This window comes from Durio zibethinus, chromosome 23, assembly GCF_047325235.1.
Source record: "Durio zibethinus cultivar Kanyao isolate XHJ-2024 chromosome 23, ASM4732523v1, whole genome shotgun sequence".
NCBI lineage: Eukaryota > Viridiplantae > Streptophyta > Magnoliopsida > Malvales > Malvaceae > Durio > Durio zibethinus.
In genome coordinates this window covers 470,181-492,478 of record NC_143184.1, presented here as the reverse complement: position 1 = coordinate 492,478, position 22,298 = coordinate 470,181, and the positions used below count along the sequence as shown (strand labels likewise).

At 37.0% G+C, this 22,298-nt stretch overlaps 4 protein-coding genes and 1 pseudogene across 8 annotated transcripts; 2 read left to right on the top strand and 3 right to left on the bottom strand.

Annotated features, from left to right (window-relative positions):
* Positions 1–1,129: 1,129 nt before the first annotated feature.
* LOC111313700 (putative disease resistance RPP13-like protein 1) lies at positions 1,130–6,730 on the top strand. 4 transcript variants are annotated; one of them, XM_022914384.2, is made up of 2 exons: positions 1,130–4,958; positions 5,037–5,753. In XM_022914384.2, exons 1-2 carry the CDS (start codon positions 1,337–1,339, stop codon positions 5,492–5,494), a joined length of 4,080 nt encoding a protein of 1,359 aa, XP_022770119.2. In that variant the 5' UTR covers positions 1,130–1,336; the 3' UTR covers positions 5,495–5,753. The 4 variants fall into 4 exon arrangements, 1 of the variants encoding a protein (XP_022770119.2); XR_016332631.1 differs by adding an exon at positions 6,623–6,730 and having other exon boundaries at positions 1,132–5,558; XR_016332633.1 differs by adding an exon at positions 6,143–6,270 and having other exon boundaries at positions 1,132–5,558.
* On the bottom strand, positions 5,967–7,818 carry LOC111313701 (uncharacterized). Its single transcript, XM_022914385.2, has 3 exons — positions 7,546–7,818; positions 6,136–7,459; positions 5,967–6,067 (listed from the first exon to the last, which is right to left on the bottom strand). Exons 1-2 carry the CDS (start codon positions 7,816–7,818, stop codon positions 7,397–7,399), a joined length of 336 nt encoding a protein of 111 aa, XP_022770120.2. The 3' UTR covers positions 5,967–6,067; positions 6,136–7,396.
* A 4,281-nt stretch (positions 7,819–12,099) lies between these two features.
* LOC111313698 (Acyl-CoA N-acyltransferases (NAT) superfamily protein) lies at positions 12,100–13,477 on the top strand. Its single transcript, XM_022914378.2, has 2 exons — positions 12,100–12,479; positions 12,882–13,477. Exons 1-2 carry the CDS (start codon positions 12,180–12,182, stop codon positions 13,203–13,205), a joined length of 624 nt encoding a protein of 207 aa, XP_022770113.1. The 5' UTR covers positions 12,100–12,179; the 3' UTR covers positions 13,206–13,477.
* A 1,501-nt stretch (positions 13,478–14,978) lies between these two features.
* LOC111313697 (uncharacterized) lies at positions 14,979–18,006 on the bottom strand (annotated as a pseudogene). The gene is made up of 6 exons (XR_016332756.1): positions 17,989–18,006; positions 17,380–17,836; positions 17,169–17,335; positions 15,838–16,752; positions 15,299–15,530; positions 14,979–15,155 (listed from the first exon to the last, which is right to left on the bottom strand). The product of XR_016332756.1 is annotated as an uncharacterized LOC111313697 (transcript).
* A 2,387-nt stretch (positions 18,007–20,393) lies between these two features.
* LOC111313699 (uncharacterized) lies at positions 20,394–22,269 on the bottom strand. The gene is made up of 3 exons (XM_089752675.1): positions 22,086–22,269; positions 21,954–22,006; positions 20,394–20,776 (listed from the first exon to the last, which is right to left on the bottom strand). The coding sequence occupies exons 1-3, from the start codon at positions 22,174–22,176 to the stop codon at positions 20,657–20,659; spliced, it is 264 nt and encodes an 87-aa protein (XP_089608801.1). The 5' UTR covers positions 22,177–22,269; the 3' UTR covers positions 20,394–20,656.
* Between the last annotated feature and the right edge of the window lie 29 nt (positions 22,270–22,298).

Below are 22,298 nucleotides of genomic sequence, written 5' to 3'. Positions count from 1 at the left end.
AAATGTTTCCTAAATTTTTATTTTTTTTATGATTCATTATTATATAATAAACTAATAAATATATATTTTCTATTATATCATAAATTAATTGATAAATACATTTTATTATTTATTATTATTTATTAACAAATTTATTATTTAATATAAAAATAATTTATAATTTATAATCTATAATTATTTATTAATTGTATAAATATTAAATAATTTAAAATTTTTATTATATGTAAATTTTTTAATATATATTCTTTAATATAATTTATCTCATCATTATTAATACTTTTACAGCTAAATCCATATTTTATTAAACTATGGTAATTAATCTTGCATTTTTACTTCTACAATTATTTTTATTTCCATCATAACCAATCTCATCAATCCAAATGTAATCGCCGTAATAACCTAACTGAAGTTAGGCCAAAACCAATACTTCCTTTTCCCTTTTAACCAACTGCAACATCCTTTCCTTTTTGTTTGATTTTAAATTTTAAAATTTTTTTTATTTTGAAGAGTAAAATAGGAAAGTATTTCACTTTTTTTATTATAATTTTATAATTAATTAATCAAATTTAAAAATTATAAAATTATCTACTATTTAAAATATAAATCTTATATATTTTTATAAACTTTATATAATAGTAAATTATAATTGATTAATCACGTTTTGTAATAATCATATTATTAGATTAATAAAAACTTAATCAAATTGATCAAAGAATTAAATTTGATTAATTAATATTTAAAATTAATATAATTAATAAAAATAAAATAAAATAAAATAATTTATTTAATTTAATTTTAAATAATTTAATTCAAAATAATCGAAATGGCCGAACAAATGTGATAATCGTAAGTGATACATGCTGTTTATGATAGAGACCTTGACAGAGGTATTCCAAAGGTAAAGTTTCCAAAAAAAAAAAAAATCTCTTTACTATTTAAAAAGTAATAAAAGTTTTTTTTCACTTTGTCTGAAAGTTAATAATTCATGTTCACTTAAATCCATTGTTAAAACTTTAATGGTTTTAAATTTAATATAAAAATAAATAAAAACTAATTAAAATAAAAATAATTTAAATAAATATTAATTATAGATTTAAATAAAAATGCATTATCAGCGTTCAGATAGAACTTTTCTGGTACTTTTTTAACCAACGGACAAGATTCAATCTCGAAGGTTCCATCTTGATGATGAAACATCCTCGTTTTTACTTTGTGCAAAAGCAGGAAGCACGTCTTTTTCTTCTCTTTAACTCCTGTTCAGTTGTTGCAAATTGGTGGGTCACCTCTAATTTATCATCTCCTCTTGTTTCTGATCAAAAGGCTCTGTTTCTTTGCGATGGAGTGTGGGATCGCTTTGGTTGGCGAGAACCTTCTTTCTTCTCTCATTGGGATGTTATCCGAGGAGCTGGCCACCCCTATGCTGCTGGAGTTTGCTCGCAAGGAACAGGTCCGTGCCCATCTCAAGAAATGGGAGACCATTCTCTTCAAGATTCAGGCAGTTCTCGAAGACGCAGAGGAGAGGCAATTCACTGATCGCGTTGTTAAGATATGGCTTGACGAGCTCAAAGACTTGGCCTACGATATTGAAGATGTGCTTGATGACTTTGCCACTGTAGCTATGCGTCAAAAGTTCAAGGAAGAGAGTCAAACAATCATCAGCAAGATACGAAAATACGCTTCTTCCCTTTTTGATCATTTTACTTTTAATTATAAAATGGCATCCAAAATAAAGGAAATAACTGCTAGATTGCAAGATATTGTCCAACAAAAAGATGACCTTGGTTTGATAGAAAGAATTGAGGGTAGCCGTGATAGAGTGCTGCGAAGAACGCCCTCTACTTCTTTGGTGAATGAATCTCTTGTTTTTGGTAGGGACAGAGAGAAGGACCTTATTGTTAATCAACTTCTGAAGGACGAATCATGTGATGGTGGGATTTCTGTGATTCCCATAGTTGGAATGGCAGGTTTAGGGAAAACTACTCTTGCCCAGCTCGTCTATAATGATGCCAGAGTTGATAGTTTCTTTGAATTGAGAGCTTGGGTTTGTGTTTCTGGGGAATTTGATGTTGTTCGAGTGATGAAAACTCTGTTAGAATCCATTACTTCAAGGGCTTCGGATGTTAATGACTTGAACGAGCTGCAAGTTAGAGCGAAGACGAAACTGTCTAAGAAGAGATTTCTCATAGTTCTAGATGATGTTTGGAATGAGAACTATAACGATTGGATGCTTCTTCGTGGTCCTTTTGAAGTAGGTTCTGCGGAAAGTAAAATCATCGTTACAACCCGTCATCAACGAGTTGCATCAATAATGGGAACTGTTTCTGCTTACCATTTGGAAGAACTGTCAGATGATCAGTGTTTGTCTTTGTTCACACAACATGCTTTAGGGAGTACAAATTTTGATAATCATCCAAATTTGGAAGTAATTGGTGAGGCAATTGTGAAAAGGTGTAAAGGCTTGCCATTGGCTGTGAAAACCCTTGCAGGCCTACTGCGCTGCAAGATAGATTATCGTGAATGGGAAGATATACTGAACAGCATGATATGGGATTTACCAGAAGAAAATAGTGAGATTCTGCCGGCCCTGAGGTTGAGCTACCATTATCTTCCTTTTCATTTGAAACAATGTTTTGCTTATTGTTCAATATTCCCCAAGGACTATGAGTTTGACAAGAATGAATTAGTTCAGTTATGGATTGCGGAAGGCTTTATCCATCAACCCAAAGGATTGAAGCAGGTGGAAGACTTAGGTTCTGAGTATTTTCATGATCTATTATCGAGGTCTTTTTTTCAACAATCAAGTGTTAGCAAATCATGTTATATGATGCATGACCTCATCAATGATTTAGCTCAATATGTTGCTGGTGAAGTTTGCTTTAAGTTGGAGGACAGGATTAATGGCAATGGGCAATGCTATGTTCCCATGAGGGCTCGCCACTCCTCATTCATTCGCCAGAAGTATGATGTCGTCGCAAAATTTGAATACTTCAACAATATGAAACGCTTAAGAACATTCGTAGCATTACCCGTCTTTGTGCCAGATCCAGAAGTAGAATGCTATTTATCTAATACAGTGTTCCAAGACCTTCTGCCTAAACTTGGATGCTTAAGAGTGCTATCTTTGAGTGGTTATTGCATAAGTGAGCTGCCAGATTCTATTGGTGATCTCAATCACTTACGATACCTGAATCTGTCTTGCACTGGAATTAGATGCTTACCTGACTCACTGGGTGCTCTCTGCAATTTACAGACATTAAACTTGAGGGGGTGTAAAGAACTTGCTAAATTGCCTCCAGGAATGGGGAATCTAATCAGCCTTCATTATCTTGATATTGCTGATACTGATAATATGACGGAAATGCCACTGAATATAGGTAACTTGATCAATCTCAAGAAGCTGTCAAAGTTTACTGTGGAGAAAGGCAATGGGCGTAGGATAAGAGAGTTGAAAGGCTTGTCTCATCTTCAAGGGCAGCTTTCTCTATTTGAGTTGCAAAATGTGGCAGAGATTCGAGACGTAAGGGTTGCCAATCTAAAGGAGAAATGTGGACTTGATGAGATAGCTATGAAGTGGAGTAATGCTCCAAATGATATTCAGAGCAAAGTAGATGAATTTGATGTTCTCGACGTCCTAGAACCCCATCAAAATCTAAAGAAGCTCAGTATATTGTTTTATAAAGGATCAAAGTTCCCTTCTTGGATTGGGAATCCTTCATTTGTTAATGTAGTGAAAGTAAATCTCTATGATTGTTCGAAAATCACATCATTACCATCACTTGGGAGATTACCTTCCCTCAAGGACTTGCACATTGAGAGAATGAGTGAAGTAAGCCTGGTGGATTCTGAATTTTATGGGACTAAATATTCTGATAAGCTTTTTCCATCCTTAAAGACTCTAACATTTGGAGAAATGTTGAAGTGGGAGAACTGGACTCAACCTCGGGGGTTTGAAGCTGCAGAAAAAAAATTCCCCCATCTTCATGAGCTTGTGTTGCAGAATTGTCCTAAGTTGGTAGGAGCTGTGCCCAACCTGCTTACTTCCCTTGTAAAGCTTTCCATTTGTGAATGTCCTCAGCTGGCAGCCTCATTTCTGAGCTTCCCATCTCTTCGTGAATTGAATTTAGAACAATGTAATGAGCAGTTTCTTCCAAGGTTCGTAGACCTCACTGCTCTCTCTAGGTTGAAAATTGAGAACATTTCAAATCTCTCTTGCTTACCCGAACACTTCACATGCTTGGTATCACTTGAAGTTCTTGAAGTTGAAGATTGTCCTAGACTGACATTGCTGTGGCAAAAGGGTGCCAGACTAGAAAACCTTTCTTGTTTGAAGCGTTTGGCAATTATCAAGTGTCCTCAACTATGGAGGTTGATAGATGAAGAGGAAGAGGAAGAGGAAGAGCTGCCTTCCAGCCTAGAATATCTGGAAATAGAAGATTGCACTGAACTGGTAAAGCTTCCAAATGGGCTACAAAAGCTGAGATCATTGAAAGATTTGAGTGTTAAATGGTGCCCCAAACTATTGTCTTTTCCAAATAGAAGTTTGCCATCTACGCTAAAAAATCTGGTAATTTTGGGATGTCAGTCTTTAAAGTCTTTACCTGAGGGACTGGTGACCGATGGTGACAGCATCATCACTAGATGTCATCTTGAAAACTTGGAGATTCTGGTATGTCCATCTCTCAGATTGTTTCCTACTGGTGAGTTACCAGCTGCCATTAAGCACCTTGAGATTTGGGATTGTGTTCACTTGGAGTGTATTCCAGAGAGATTGCTACAGAATAGTAGGTCTCTTGAATTCATTCGCATTGGAAACTGCAAAAATCTGAAAGCCTTACCTTGGTGCCTGTACAGCTTTGAACATCTCACTGAGTTGCATGTAACTCAATGCTCTTCCTTGGAGAACTTCCCAGAAAGTGGGTTGCCCATCTATAAACTCAGAACACTCTTGATCTCCAACTGTGAGAATCTCAGGTCCTTACCCAAGCAGATGCATGACCTCACATCTCTGCAATATCTAACAGTATTTGGTTGTCCAGGTGTAAAATTCTTGCCGGAAGCTGGTTTTCCCCCAAACCTGCTATCACTTTCTATATGGGGTTGCAAGCAACTCAAACTACCCTTTGCAATGTGGCGCCTGCACAAGCTCACTTCTCTTAAAGACTTAAATGTTGGTGATTTTGATTTGCATATGAGTTCCTTCCCAGAAGAGTCTACAATTCCACGAACTCTTCTCCACCTTCGAGTCCAGAGTTTACCTAATCTGATATCTCTATCCAAGGGGCTCCAGGACCTGGTTTTTCTTGAAGCATTAGATGTTTGGGACTGCCCTAAGCTTCAGTACTTGCCGAACGATGGCCTGCCTGTCATGCTGGGTGTACTTGAAATCAGAAATTGTCCTCTTCTAGAAAAGAAATGCTTAGATGAGAAAGGTGCATATTGGCCAATCCTTTCTCACCTTCCTCGTGTGAGGATAAATTATCACGACATCCGCTGAACGAGCTTAAGCAGATTGAATTCTACCAAAAACGAAATTCTAATACGTCCTACTGTTGAACCAGGTAAATCCTTTTCTGGCCTCAGGAAACTAGAAACAAAATTTTCGATGTTGTATCACTATGACAAATAAATGTGCATTTCTAATATAGAACTCTAATGCCTTTGTACTTTGTTTATCATATGCTAATAGCATATTTTACTGCTGTACAGTTGGATGATAGAAGAAATAAAAGCAAATAATGTTTTGATTTATGAAATCCCTGTCCCTGAGTGCAACCAACTAAAATGGGGCAATGTACCTGAGCAGCTGCAAGATGCAATAGAAGCAATATATATATATTTGTTTTGTTTATCCAAATATAATTTTCTGTACCTACAAAGACTAATTGATTGATTAATTTGTGATCAAAGGGATGGCATAATTGGTTTCTACTGATATACTACGAGTTAATTACAAAGGTTACTCCTGCTAACTGAATAATAATCAAACTTCTTCTCGTAATAATACAGTAGTACATTAGCATTGTAAATATAATTTTATCTCATTCCTTCTCTCTTCCATCTATGTTTCCTGTTAAACAATGCAACATCATTAGAACAACTATTTTAAATATTAATACTACTACTATTTTATATTACCTGGTAGCCTCCAATTTTGACCTGTGAAGCAACCAATGGCTATTATTTGATTCGACGCGCTGCAATTAAGCTTTCTTTGCTACAAAGTTCCCTTCTTGGGTAAGGGAATCCTTCTTTTGCTAAAACAGAGCAGCTAGACCTCTTGGCTGTATAAATTGCTTATCATTGCCATCACTCGGGCATTACTTAGAAAGTTGAATATAAGAGGCATGCATGCAGTGAAGAATTTGGGCACTGAATTTTACGGAGAGGATTCTTCTTTTGTTTAGGCTTTTCCATCTTTGGAGTTCTTGAGGTTTGAGAACAAGCCAGAATGGAAGGAATGGATTTCACCTGTTGCTAATGTAGAAGTTGTCCCTCTTCTTCGTGAGCTTATACTGCATGACTGTCCTAACTCCTAAGTTAGCTGGAAAGTTACCAAGAACATTTTGTTCTCTGGTAAAACTAGATGTTCAAAAGTTTCCATGGTTAATGAATTCGCCTTTAGGCATCTCATGCTTAGGTGAATTGACTATTGAAGAAAGTAGTGACGTAATCCTTATAAGTATGGTTGATCATCGTTCCATCACCAAATTGAAAATTTAGAGAATTTCAGACCTTACCTGCTTAACTGAAGAGCTCGCAAAGGCCTTTGTGAAACTTGAAGTTCTAGAGATTGAGGGTTGCTGTGAACTTACCTGTTTGTGGCGGAATGGATCAAAATTAGAAAACCTGCCTCGGCTAGAGAGTCTAGTAATAAAGAATTGTCCCGAGCTTGTATCCTTGATCGGAGAAAAGCAAGGGCTATGCTGCCTCTCGTCTGTTAAAGATCTCAGGATTGAAAGCTGCCAAAATTTGTTTCCCTGCCAGCAACAGGTTTGCCAAATACACTAAAGTGCCTTACAGTATGACTGCAAGGCTCTGAGGCCACTGCCTGACACGTTTGGGATGAATGGCTGCAACACCCACTACAGCCTTCTTGAAGAGTTGTAGGATGTTCTTCTCTGAAATCCTTCTTAAAAGGCAAGTTGCCCTACACACTCAAAGAGGTTGAGAATAGAAAACTGCAGATATATACAATGTCTTCCGGATGGACTAGTGCGACGTGATGAAAATGAGAATAGAGCATGTCATCTTGAATATTCGTGTCTAGGTGATTCTCTTGCCTCAGAATCCTTCCTCGAAGGCAGGTTGTCAATCCCAAATCTTAAAATTTTTCGCATATCCAATTGTAGGAATCTCAGGGCCCTGCCAACCCAGATACAGAACCTCTCACCTTCCTTCAAGAATTGAGTTTTTCTGATTCTGTGGCTCTCACATCCATTCCAGATGGTGGTTTGCCACCCTACATAACTTCTCGAGTTAGCGTAACTGCAAAAATCTGAAGTAGCCAATGTGAGGGTGGGCCCTGGAAAAACTTAATTGACTTACAGAAATCAAAATTGTTGGTACGTGCCCGGCTGCAGATACGGTTTCCTTTCCAGATGACGAGGGCGTGATGCTTCCTTCCACTTTAACCAATCTTTGCATGGAAAGCCTCCAGAATTTGGAATCTCTATCAAGGGGACTCGAAAACCTCACAGCACTCGAAGATTTGCACATTAAAGACTGCCGTAAGTTCCGATTTCTACCAAAGACAGGCCTACCGGCCTCACTTGGACGACTATGCATCTCTAGCTGTCCTGTTTTGCAAGACAAGTGCATAAAAGAGAGGAGAATACTGGGCCGTCATATTCCACATCCCTTGCCTTGAAATAAACTGAAAATCTATGCTGAATCTGGTCTGAGTTTTCAACGATATGTACGCAAATTCCAAAAACAAGCTGTTGATAGATTCAGAAGGGAAACAAGAAACAAATTTCTGCAAATGGTCTTCGGTTTCTTCTCCCTCTCTTGGTACTTTCGTTCTCTCTCTGCCTTTCACAAATTTTCCTATTTATTCAAGGAATTACTTTATAATTGCTTGTATCTTTCTTTCTCTCTTTTTTTTCTTGACATGATATCTCATTTGACCATAGACTTATTGTATTTTTCTAATGAGATATCTAAAAATTTTTTTTTTAATATAATGCTTGAATTACATTTTTAGATATTAAATTATTAAACTCTTAACATCATTAAAATAACATTAACTTGATATTTAAATACTAATATGAATGACACGTGACTGTCATATGATCTAGATGTAACTATCACATGTCACTTTTAAAAACTATAATTTCTAAAAAACTTTTTTATTTTTTATTATTTAAAATGGACATATGCCAATCATATCACTATCACATGATAGTCATATATCATCAATGTCAACATTTAAGTACTAAATCAATATTATTCTAACAGTTTTAAGAAGTTGAGATAACTTAATACACGAAATTAAAGTTTAAGTATTTGATTAAAATTTTTTTAATTTAAGTATCATATTAAAAAAATTACAATAGTTTAGGGACAAATGAGTTATTATCCTTTTTCATTATATTAAGGAATGCAGCTATTAAAAAGTAATGCAGTCACTAAAAAATCCAAGTTATTGCAAGTGTTGTACTTCGAGCTGCGGGGAAATGCCAGTGAGTCCAATTTTTCAGGACAATCATGGTAATTGGGTCTAGAAGAAGTAGCCATGAAGCATCATAGGCTATCTTTACTACGAGGTCGCATTGATATTGACCAGTGGAAAGCTCATTCAGTCGGGTAACGTTGTGATGCTCTTTTTCCACCTCTGTTTCTTCTTGTTGAAATGCATGGTGCTCAAAATCCAATTTACTCTTACAATTAACTTAAAATTGCTACTTATCTTATTACAAAAGATTCTGGAGGCTGCGGCCTTGCACGTTTCTAACCTTGTATTCTGTTATGGTTGATCAGTGCATGATGAAGGTGGGCTTACTTCTCACTGGTGTTGGCAACGAGGCATGCTTATGCTGCATAAGTCTTTTCTGTCAATTTTAGGTCGGTTCCTTCAATTTCATCAGGCCAGCTTACTCAGTTCATGCATCTAAAGAAAAGGCATTGCTCAAACCAATTTCATTTGCATTGAATAAGTTCGTCTTTGCTACCCATTTCAGTCATATTTGAAAAGTACCAGAAAGAGAAAAAAAGTTTGTTCCCCATGCTTGTCATGAGTCAAATACACATTTTGGATATTGACTGTAGAATAATTATGGTCAGCATGTTATATTGGACATATAGAAAGCATATTGTTCTGCACGTGGGAAATGTGGAATATAAACATTTTTTTTGGTATTTCCCTTCTTGGTGAATCAGGTTTGAGAGAGTTGTTTAAACTCAGTCCAATTCTTTACCATTTGCTCGAGGTCAATAAAAAGTCAAGTGCTGATTTCTTTAATTGTGATCTGCTATATAAAACTGATAGATATGGCTTTAATTTTGTAGTAGACTTTATCCTTCTTTTGTCTGAAAGGTTTTTTACTTTACTGCTTAAATCTACTCACGCTTTTTAATGGGAACTAAACCAGGTTATGCGTCTTTGGTCATTGGACGGCTACAACTGTGTGGAAGAATATCACATTCCTGATACTTTCTCCCTAGTTGACTTTGATTTCGATAAGAGCAAGGTAACTTCATTCTCCGCTTGTAATTAGCTGCTTAATCTATCTCACTCTTTCTCATTCTCCTCCTTTGCCTCTTCCCTAACCTCTCTTTTTCCCCAATCATGTCTCCTAGATCAGTTCACAAGTGACCTTAAACATTAAATGCTCTTATTGAGAATGTAATCATTGTGCTTATGTTGAAAGCTTTCAATTGATTTAATCAAATAAGTTCTGCTGAACAATTTCTACCTTTTTCTTTTTCTTCCAGATTGTTGGTTTGCTTGGTTCACGTGTAGGCATATGGAGATGTAACGGGAAAAGAAGTATATTTCCCTACCGTGAAGGCACATTCTCGAAAGGTTTATGGATGCAGTATGACTAGATGCATACATTATGTTGATTAACAGAAATTTCTGGCATGAATATTCTTCTCTAAAATGTTACTCCTAAACCATATTAATTGGTTAGGTATCAAGGAAGAAAACTAAACAGCTTTCTTCTATAGGTGCATTGATCCGGATCCTGTCACTGGATGTGAGGTTGGAACTGCTTATGTATTTGACATGTATAGTAGGACATGTCCTCGAATTATTAAGTATGCACTGTGCTTGTTGAATGGTGTATGTTTCATTCTCTCCCAATATTTTGAATGTTATATGTTTCATTCTCTCCCAATATTTGAAGTAATCCGTTTAATGCTCTTATTGATCTCTTCATAGCAGGATGCATGCCGGCCTGTAACATGCTTATCTCTGAGTGATGACCAGTTGACTCTCAGTGGGAGCTCTCTTGGTAGTGTCTCAATATCCAGCCTCTCATCTGATCAGCGGGAAGCTACACTAATGCCAACTGACTTGGCAGGCTGTATTATTAAACGCTATGTACATCACTGTATTGAACACCACTTTGGTTTTTTCGGTATTTTGCATCTGAAACACGAATCTAGTTTCATCTTGTTCTGACAGGCATAAGGACCTTGTTCTCATTTAGTGTTTGCAGGGACAACATTTGGATGTGCTATTGTTGAGACCTTAGGTATGTTAGTTGAATCGTAACTTCTTTTTTTATTAGTTTAAGTTCATAGATTTCAAATATTAGAGCTAAATCACTGATCAAGTAGGGAAAAAAAAATCTAGAGCTATTTTCTTTTTCATGTTCAACTTTTTGACTTATTTTGCAACCCATTTGCTCATTAAGTTGCTTTTTGACTGGAAATGAAATGGGTGACTGGATACTCTGTGAATGGTGCATGATGCAAGGGCTTAGTAATTGATAAGTGAAACAAAAAATGTGCTACCTGTAAAATATGATCCACTATTTTCTTGATATTATGCTTCATGTTTTAAAGTGGTGATGAAACTGTAGCTCTATTAATGTAAGGAAGAAGGGGTTGGATAGGATCTATCAATCTCGTGGCAGTTGGCAATGGTAATAGTAGATTTAGTCATGGAGACTAAAATAAATGAGTGGTTGAATCACCTTGTTCTTTAAAACTGCAGGACCATGAAATCATTATGGAAGACACGAATAAGTTCAAATGTTCTTTATTCCTTGCATCATTTGCGGAATGATAAATTAACTTTGGTCATTGGAGGAATTGATGGTGTGCTTCCTGTTTTGAAACAGAAAACAGGCGAAGTTCTTTCAAGCTGTGTTTTTGGTGATAAGAGGCTGCCAAGTTGCTCTGGAAATATGCATGTGTTCATTGAAAAAAAAGGAATGGAATAAGACTCTCGGAAGATGGCCAAATTGACAGGACTCCAAGAACTGCATGACCTCCCATCAAATGCTTGGTTGTTGGCATGAAAAAAGTTGTCACTGCACATAATAGCAAGTACATTGGAATGTGGAAATTCAATGTGTAAGCGAGAGGTTATTTGTATCTGTATTAGTCATTTGTACTGTATATTTATTCCCCTAAGAACTAAGACAAAATCTTCATTCTCAACCTGCCGCTCCGCTCCTATGTTAGCTCTATCTTGTAACATGTAGAGGTTTTATTACCCTTTAATATTCTTGCTCGACTTATATACCAGTATGGTTTTGAACTCTGTTTTAATAGTAGGTTCACTGCCGCAGGCCAACTGAGTCCGATAGAAATTTAGTGCTCCAAACCCAATCAAGTTGGAGGTGGGCCTCAGGTAAAATGGGCTGGACTCTAGCCTTTTTATCTAGCCTGGGATTATTGATTTCCCGCTTATATTAGACAATTTAATCTAAAAAAAAACTAATTATTTTCCAAAATATCAACGCTAGCAGCCCCATACACGTGCTTTTCCAAGATAACAAGAACTTATGACTTTTCTTGTAAGTCTGGCCATGCTTTTCACCTTAAAATCGGGCTGTGTCTGGAAAAACCAAGCCAAGCCCAAGCCCTAAACCATCAAAACTAGTGGGAACCTCATAAATATCGAATCAATCCCTCTCTCTCTTTATCTGAAGTAGAATTGAAGATCAGAAAAATAAAAAAACCCTAATTCCCAAACTAGGCAATAAAATCCAGCGGAAGAAGCAATGGTGTGCATACGCAAAGCAACCATAGACGACTTACTGGCGATGCAAGCTTGTAATCTGCTATGCCTCCCCGAGAATTACCAGATGAAGTACTATTTGTATCACATCCTCTCTTGGCCTCAGCTCCTTTACGTGGCCGAGGACTACAACGGCCGTATCGTTGGTTACGTTCTTGCCAAGATGGAAGAAGAAAGCAACGAGTGTCACGGCCACATCACCTCTCTCGCCGTCCTCCGCACCCACCGCAAGCTTGGCCTCGCCACTAAGCTCATGAACGCCGCCCAAGCCGCCATGGAGCAGGTCTTACCTTTTTTTTTTTTTTCATCATTTGACTATGCATGTTTTATGAAACTTTGGAAGTTTGATTTCTCCTTAGTTATACAAATTTTATTGCTGATTAAATACATATTTTCTTGTAAATTAGATAGGCTTTGATTGTTGCTTCTGTTACGTTCGTTTGGCAATTTGAAAGCTCATTTGGATACGTCTAAGAAGCAAGCGATATTTTTGAAGTAGAAAAACTTAAAAATGTAATCTTTTTAGTTTTCTTAACAAAATTATGGTTTTACTTTTATGTAGAATGCTTATGTTGGAATTAATGTTACATTTAGTTATTATGTAGCAATTCATGAACTGAAAAGCTAATCAGAAAGGAGGAAATAACATTTATATTCTTCATTGCTAATAGGCAAAGTGATGCAGGTGTTTGGAGCAGAGTATGTTTCGTTGCATGTGAGGAAGAGTAACAGGGCAGCATTTAATCTATATACCCAGACCTTGGGATATAAGATTCATGATGTAGAGGCCAAATATTATGCAGATGGCGAAGATGCATATGACATGCGGAAGCAGTTGAAGGGGAAGCAGAACCATCATCATGGTCATCATCACCACCACCAGCATCACCATCATCATGGTGGTGGATGTTGTTCAGGTGAGGCAAGAAGCTTAGATGTGACTCAAACAAGAGGGGACTCAAAATCAGAGTCAAAAGCTAGCACAAAATCTGATTCAAAAGCTGGATGATTGGAGAATTATGTGGTATTGGCTTATGTACTCTAATAATCTATCGGTGGCCCATGTTATTTTTAGTTTGGTTACGGAAGTAATAATCTGACTGAGGGTTTCAAAATTATGTTGGCTTTCTCTATATGATTTAGCTCACTCCTGCGAATGTAATGGTGTCTGTGCTGTCTGTGACTTTTACAATGAGTTTTTTTCCCCCAACGTTGGTCAAATGTTTCTTTTTTGGTGTTTGGACTTGTGTTTCAAACAATAGAATAAGTCTTTATGTTTAACTTTCTGCATTCACGCTTTATGGTATGTGTATGTCTGTCTTGCTTGTTTCTGCTTCCTTACCAATGTTGTTCAGATCCTCTTTCAACCAGTATGTTTTCCCTTACTCATGCAATATATGAACTGCTGCTCATCATGAACCGGATGATGTGTGTGTTCACTCTGTTATTCTTAGTGTATGAGGGCGGGCAGTTGTTGGTAGTCTGCTGTTTGGGCGCATGGTGATGTTAAGTATTTGGCAATCTGTCAATTCTGTTGATGTTGCGTTATGTCTGGTTCGTATACCTTCTTGAATGTTAAAGTTAGAGTTTCTGTTTCATTAGCCACTTGTTTTTTCTTTTTCGGGAAGTTGGGGGGCTTATAGTCAGAACCAAAAGGGAAAAGATGATTTCAATAAGTTTTTGCAAGACAAAGAAATGGATGGATATAAAAATACAAAAGTCAAATTATTAGTTTCTAGTGTACTCTATTAGAGAGGAACATTATAGAAATAGTTATCGTCATGGTTGGAATAATGAATAAAATTTTGTATTAGGCCAAAGTTGGTGGATGTCTTTTGAGCATTCTCTGCCGCTGGAGAGTGCATATGTCCTTCATAATGTAGGGAAGAAAGAATTTAGAAAATCTGATCCTTTTCAGAAAACAGAATACATATAAATTCAATTATACTTACCTTTTGTTACTCTTACTCTTACATCCCACAACACGTGTAGCTTTTATCAAGCATACTCTTTGAATTCAATAGAAAAATGTTGAATAGGAGTACTTATATCCTGTATCATGACAACAAAATAGTTCCATTATAGGGTCCTGACTCTTGATTCTTTTATTCGATTTCGGGAATTTTCCATATTATATTATATTATTCTACAGTCGCACCGTTGGCTACAATCTGATTCTAAGGTAAATGGCTGGCACTTTTCTCATTGAGGCTAATCATCTATTCACCGAACCTACTACATTACCTGTTTCATGGCATACTTTAATTGAGATAAATCTTATATTTAATTAAATTATTAAAGAAAGATAAGGGAGAAAGGCTTTCAGTTACGATTACTATACATAATGAACTAGCAGTGCAATTCAATTTAATTCACTTAAATAATGGTGGTTTTAATCATAAAGGGGAAAGTAGTAAAATAATGGTATCACTTTTTAGCTTGGAGTATCCTAAAAGTATAATGCAATGAATACAACCAAAACTCGCATTGTCATTGTAAGCCTTGTTGATCGGAATCTCAGTGGCCCCTCCACATTCAAAAACAATCCAGTAATGGTTAAAACTTACTTTCACATTCAAAAATGGTCGTCATCAGCAGTCGTAGCACCATCCACCAACGCCATGTGGATAAATTTGCCTCCACAGTAATTGGCCCGTATTTGAGTACTACGATCCCATTGAAATTGACCAATGCTTGCTAAATTTTGCAAGTATGGCCCCATTTTCCCACATTATTTCTGTACGGTGCGTGTGTAGGAAAATGGTAACTTTTAACTCACCTGCTATCTTGTAAATCGACGGGGAACACGAGGTGTGGGCACTACCACATCCCGACCAGACTTGATCAAGTTGAGACGATCCTTCATAGTTTTATCGAACAATCGGTTCACAGGATTTTCGGCGTAGCAAACATGGCAACAGCTCACACAGGCATACGGCAATGCCATAGCAATCCTCGTCTGTCATCTCATTTTTATAGTTCATTAGATAATCATGGAGCCGAGTCATGAGACTAAAAAAATATATCCAAGTTGATCACACGACCAAAATTTCTTGATTAAAAAATGTTAGAAAAAAGGCTAGTCTAATAGCGGATACCTACCATGAGGTATCCACAAAAGAGAGAGAGGAGGGAGACGGTGGCTATGAAGGGATGGTGGACTTTAGCAGTCAAGCACCCACGACAATAACACAAATTGAGCCACTGCAAACCCCAGTTAGGAAGCAAATTGGGCTGGTCATGTCAGAATCTACGATGAGTTCCATTTCCTCCCTCTCGAAAAGCGCCCAAGTATCTTGTGATGCCCAACAAAACCTTTTCCATGGGCAGCTATCTGCCAAAAAAAAAGTAGTTTAATTTAGTCCTTATTCATGAACCGCAAGCAAAATCAGGATTCAGGTGTTGATTACTTAAATGTAAAAGATAAACTAAAAGGAGGAAAAAGTAGCTCAGCACAGTAATCAAACTCAAGAGCATGCGCATTTGACTGGAGTTGTTCTTAATGAATCAAAATTTATCTGAACAATCGAGAACATTGAAGATAATACTATTTGAAAATGACTCCTCCAACTCCAAGTAAATAAAAGTAACTATTAGGGAAAATTATGAGTTCTAAAGATTTATCAAATGCAATTGAATACCTGAACATATGTCCAGCCATTTCCAGATCTGAAGATGGACTCCATTACTCTTAAGACAGCAATGTGCACAAGAAAACATAAATTCATCTTCTCCCTCAAGCAAATTCGAACCTCTGGCAACAATTCTCAAGGCTTCAATAGCTGGCACGAATAAAGATCCAAGACAAGCACTTCCAAGATTCCGGGTCAAGGCTCTTTGGAAGCAAAAGTGGGTATTAGACTGCATTCCTCTCAGGTAATACAGAGCAATCACTCTGCTCACTGTTATATTAACAACATTCCTCATAACTTCTGTTGTCCAGGCCAAGCTTAAGATCAATGCAATTATAATCAATGGTGGGAAGTAGAAATTCAGTGCTCCTACCACAGCCAAAATCCATACAGACATCCACAAGAATCCAGACCCAAGCATCCAATAAGCACGTTGATTTAGATCAGGAAATTTGGAAACTGGTTCAGTGATTTAAGCAAAACCTTGAAACAAAAACCAATTCGCTGAGAGACCCAACAAGCATACAAACCGTTACCAATTGCGAAGGCAATGAAGCAAACTCCAACACCGTCCGTGGCAGGCTTTTGGAAGCAAATTAGAAGAATTCCTGCTGATAAAGACATGAAGAAAGTGCACCATAGGATGAAATAAACCATGAATTGAGGCCATTCTCGCTAAGCATTTTGCCAAGCAAATGCAAAAGCAATGCTCACAAGAGATGCAACTTCAACTTGTGGCAACAAGAATTTAAGTACCCTATCCTTCTTTTTTTTTTTTTTAGGATTTGATGTTTTTATTAACCCTTGAATTCCCTTGAAAATAAGAAAGCAGACTAGTGCAACAGCCACAACCATGTGCACCATGAATAATAATAGAGATATTTTGTTGGTGAATCTTCTTGAATTCAGTGTTGTTACTGATTGCTGGCGACAAAAAGGTAAAAACCAAGAAAATTGAAGTTAACAACTGAAATTTTCTTCAAAAATTTAAGAAATTCTTACTACATAGGATAGGAGGACCAGAATTTCTTTCAAACTTGAAATTTTTTTAAAGGAAACTTGCTGGTAAGTTTCCTGAAGACTTAAAATCGGAAACTTATTTAATGGATTTAAGATGTCTGTCTGTAACCTCCGAAATATATCAAAAGTTAATGTTAAATACTAGCTGATATAGTTTTTAAGTTCAAATTTTATTAATGAAATTGTTTTACTTCTTTTTCCTGAATCAAATGAAAAATACTTTTTCTAGGCTTCAAATTAAGGAACTTCCTCAGAAAACCACAGACTAGAAGGGCCGAGCAAGGAAGCTGCTAAAAGGTCGATTCTTTCTAAGGACTTACTTGTGGGGTTGGTGTAGAACGAGGCTGAGGAGGAGGCTGAAAATGAGAAGAGTGAGAAGGAGTAGCCACTCTTGTGCCACCATTTATGACAATCCTTAAAGGGTTCGTTGGATGAAAATGGTCACTTTGATCATCAGTTCTCTCTAAAGCCTTCTCTTTAACAACATCTCACCCCCTTGTTGTTTCTCCAAGTCTAAACCCTCTTCCTGACCTTCTTTCTCCAGGTCTACCTCTCTATCCTCACCCTCCTCTTCTTCTTCACCTTCTTTCTTCTCATCAATCTCTTTCTCTTCTCTCCTTTCTTCTTTACTCTCCACCTGCAACAGAAAAAGCCTTCTCTTTAACAACATCTCACCCCCTTGTTGTTTCTCCAAGTCTAAACCCTCTTCCTGACCTTCTTTCTCCAGGTCTACCTCTCTATCCTCACCCTCCTCTTCTTCTTCACCTTCTTTCTTCTCATCAATCTCTTTCTCTTCTCTCCTTTCTTCTTTACTCTCCACCTGCAACAGAAAAAGCCTTCTCTTTAACAACATCTCACCCCCTTGTTGTTTCTCCAAGTCTAAACCCTCTTCCTGACCTTCTTTCTCCAGGTCTACCTCTCTATCCTCACCCTCCTCTTCTTCTTCACCAATCTCTTTCTCTTCTCTCCTTTCTTCTTTACTCTCCACCTGCAACAGAACCAGGGCAAAAATTCTTTAAACTTCAAGTTTATACAAAAAAAAAAAGAGCCAACAAAAAGAACTACCCAAGAAGAAAACAAAAACATAAATAAAGTAAAAATGTAAAAGAAATAAATTGTCTAATGGGGTCAAGAGTTTACATGTTCAGTGGCACCCATGACGGCGGTTATGACGGTGGAGGCGGAGAAGGTTGGTTGTTCGAAAACGTGCTGTGTTGTTGGATTTCGTATGATACTCTTGTTTGCTTTGCGATGTTAATGCGATTGGCTCATTTGACAGTTAAAAGCTTGTCAGAATGTTAACACATGCTTCAAAAGAGGTGGGACCCTCTGGTTTTTTTTAATAACCGTTGACGTTGACGCTCTATGGAAGCGCGAGCGAAGCACCGAATGTTGGGTTGACGGATGTGATTTATGGACTAGAAGAAGGCAAAAAAAAATTAAACACATGTATTGTAATTTGTAAATTTTGGATATGTTCATACAGATTGAATATTTACATTCATAATTAGTAGAATGGAGCCTGTTTTGTGTGGATTACTTTTTTTTCAATATTTATAAAAGAAGCTATCAAATAATATTATAAATTACATTTATTCAAAAAAATTAATAAGAAAAATAACAGAATAAAGAAGCTAAGTTATGGTTTAAGCCTATTAGTGATATGTTTGAGGAAGGGGTTCACCATTCACAGAAATCACTGGTGGCTCAGTCTATTGGCAGAGTTCCTAATTTCAGCTGGTTCCAAAGGCTGGTTAATATGTTATGGGGAAAGGATGGTTCAGTTGATATTAAGCCTGCTAGAGCTACTCTTCTCATTTTGCAGTTTTCCTCTGAGCAAGACAGAGACAGAGTGCTTGAGTCGGGTCCATGGCACATTCAGAATAAACGTATCATTTTTCGAAAATGGGAGCCAGAAATGAAAACCTTGGAGTTTAATATGACTAGGCTGCCTGTTTGGATACATCTGGGTAATTTCCCTCTGGAGCTTTATACCAAGAAATGATTTAGCTACATTGCTAGTGCTTTGGGCACTACTTTGTATGTGGAAAGGTTAGCCGTGGCTAAAATTTGTGAGGAGATTGAGGTTGCACTTGATATTCCTCGATTCAATGGTGTTGTGCTTCAAGATGGCTCTCTTGTTTCGATATCAGTGGAGTTCCACGGTCAAAAGTGTCAGCACTGAGTTAGGCATTCTGATAAAGCATGTTGCCATAAGCCTGTTGTTGAACCTGTTAAGGTCTGGCAGCCAAAGAAACAGAATGATGACAAGCGTCCACCAACTCCTAATGTAGATTTGCTCAAAGAGGTTATGGACGGTGTGAAAAAGTCTACTCATATATTGCTAAACCTGCCTCTGAACAGAAATCGAATGCCAAATCTGGTTTTATTCATAGATTTGCTATTATTGACTCTGTTGATGAGAGGATTGAAGTGGCTAGCTCAGCTTCTGTTGAACCTGATTGTCATGAGGCTTTGGTGGATGCTCCTGCAGCTATTGTTTATAACTCACCCTGGAAAGCTAGAGCAACTTCAGCAGGTGTGGTTGTTTTTATGAATTAATTGAAAAGCAAGAAGGGTCAGATTGATAAGGGCAAAAATAAGGTCAAGGTGGATTCCACCTTGGGAGGTCAAACCACTTAACCTTCCTCCTCTTTTTCCTCATGAATCTTCTGATTTGGAATGTTAGAGGGCTCAATGCTCCTCTGAAACAAAAGGAGGTAGTTGGTAAAATTAGAGGATTTGATGTAGAAGTAGTTTGTTTGCTGGAAACTAGACTAAAAAAGCATACTATGCTGCAAATCTTGAATAAGGATATTGGTGGTTGGTGCATTCTCCACAATTTCTCTTCTGCTTATGATGGAAGAATTTGGTTGCTCTGAAAGTCTTAGTTGAACGTCGATTTGGTGGCTGCCACTGATCAAAGCATCACTTGCTGCATCCTTTATGGCATTCAGAGGTTCTATCTTTCTGCCATTTAGGGGTGCCAATAATGGTGTTGAAAGGAGACTGTGGACTCGTCTGTCTTCTCTCAAAAGTTCATTTCCTAGCTGTCATTGGAAATTTGGATTACATTGTTGGAGGGAGTTGGGCTGGTTTGCTTTTTCATCAGTACTGGAGTAGGCAGTGAAATTATTCATGATGCTGGATCACTTGAATGATCCAAAGTGATGATTGTGGACCATCAGCAATCAAATCCAGGAATCTCACCAATAAATGTTCCGTCGGGGTTGGTTTTAGTGACATTAAATTGTTCTAATTTCTTCATGCAAATTTCAAATGAGAAAAGAACACTTACAAAAGCCATCTGCAACAAAGAAATCATGAAAAGCAATAGAAATCATTACCTGTAGCCAGTAGGGTAAGTAATTGCAGGGTAAATGTTGCTTTCCTCTCCTTTCAATTCTTAATCAGAGAATAAGATCCTTCCAAGATCGCTATATGAAGAATGAATACGTTTTTTAAACTTAAAAAGTGATCAGCAGAATTAAGGGAATTTTCTTTCAATTTAGAGTTCGTTATGAAATTAATCAAAACTACTGGAATAAGATGAAGCTCTTTTAGTTCAAAATCAAAATGTATTTAGGTTGCTCTTGAAGCAAGTAGAAGAATTAGGCATCACACTACGGAATTACACATAAATGAGGGGGAAAATAAATAATACAAATTATCAAGAACGCATTTCACAACAAAAATGATCTTCAACAAAAAGGATGGTTTAAGTTGTATTTCTCGAAAAGCATCTCGCCCTATCCATGCAGAAGGTTCCGAGGGTTGGGGTTATAATGTTCTTGACGAAACATCATTACTACTTCACATCACCAGAAGATTCTGGGGGTAGCTTGACAATACTTAGTTGGCCTCCATTTTTGTTAGCAACAGTGGCTGCTTTTATCACATTGCAATGGTTTATGAACTTGGTCAGCTCCTGGTCTCATCAGGTAACAAAAGAGAATGTTAGCAACATTCGTATATAGACAATGTCAAAATAAAGTGTATTTTGATGGGAAGAAAAACAACCATATTTTCGCTTGTAGTTTCGTGGAGCAATCGTTATCATGCAAATGCCTGTATTCAGTGTAAAAACATAGCTAAAATGACTCCCATCTAATCTTTAATTTAAAATCTTCAACAAACACAGCAATCCTTATAATTAGCTACAGCTCATATTTTATTTAGGCTGAGTTTATTGTATGTCAAAATTAACTGAACATCCCAAAGGGAAACCAGTTCCCCAATCAACCAATGAACATGACACTCAATGAATCCAGCTTCACTCAAGCAAGTTAAGGCAGAGGACCAGACAGGATGTGGCCGCACCCATATTAAAAATAGATATCTTCCACTCCATTTTTACCCCTATAAAAACAGACAGATGCTCCATCATTCCAATTATACAAAATAAGCAAGCATGCAGGTTGCAGATACAATTTTTTGTGATAATGAGGGAGAAACAAAGAGTTGATTTGGTACCAATATTAAACAATTATAAGACAACAAAGGAAGATTAATGTATGAAAAATCATTTAATGTGGAATTGGAACCAACATTAACCTTCTGTCCCCTCTCTCTCTCTCTCTCTCTCTCTCTCTCTCTCTCACACACACACACACACACACACACACACGCACACCACCACCAGTTGCTCTCTTTTTTCCTACTAAGGAACCAAAAAGCAGTGAACAAATGAAAGATCAAAGATGCACGGTAAAAAGACTCAAGGTCTAGTTTTTCTTTTAAATAAAGGAATTCTTACAATGCATAATAATACAGCAGTCAGGGAAATCTTTAAGCACAGCTTCGCGAATTGTTTCAGAGTGCCATTGGATCAGTGATTTACCCAAAAAATACTAAGTATTTCATGGTTTTGAACTGTCAACACGTAAATCCAAGCAAGCTGGCAAATTTAGCACTCGATGAATACATAAAGGACCCAATATGCAAATATTAAGTGAATTTCAATTAAATTACATTAAACAGATCATAAAAAAGCAAAGAAAATAGAAGCCAAGTATGGGAAAATTCAAGACAAGATAATTTAGCAAAAAAATTTTACAAAAAATATGAGCAAGAAAGAGAGTGAAGAGAGAGAATTGAAACTTTACTCGATCAGCGTCCATCTCTTTTGTCAACTTCGACGGCTTGACTACTCTCTTACCTGCAAAGAATCAAAATTTAGAAAAAAAATATGCATTTATAAACAAACCTTATGTCATTATAAAGTTAAGAAAAAACACCTTTGCGAATGTGAGGAAGTTTCCCGTGGCGATTGGGAGGGATTGTTTTCTGTTTCTTATGCCCTTTGAACAGATTTCCCTTCTGCGTCATCTCTCTCCCTCCAACTTGCTTCGTTAGGGTTTTTGCTGGGCTTGCTTTCTTTCTTCTTTAAGTGCGTTCGCGGCATTAGGGTTTTGTAAACCGACAACGGATTTTGCGGATGTAAGGCCCGT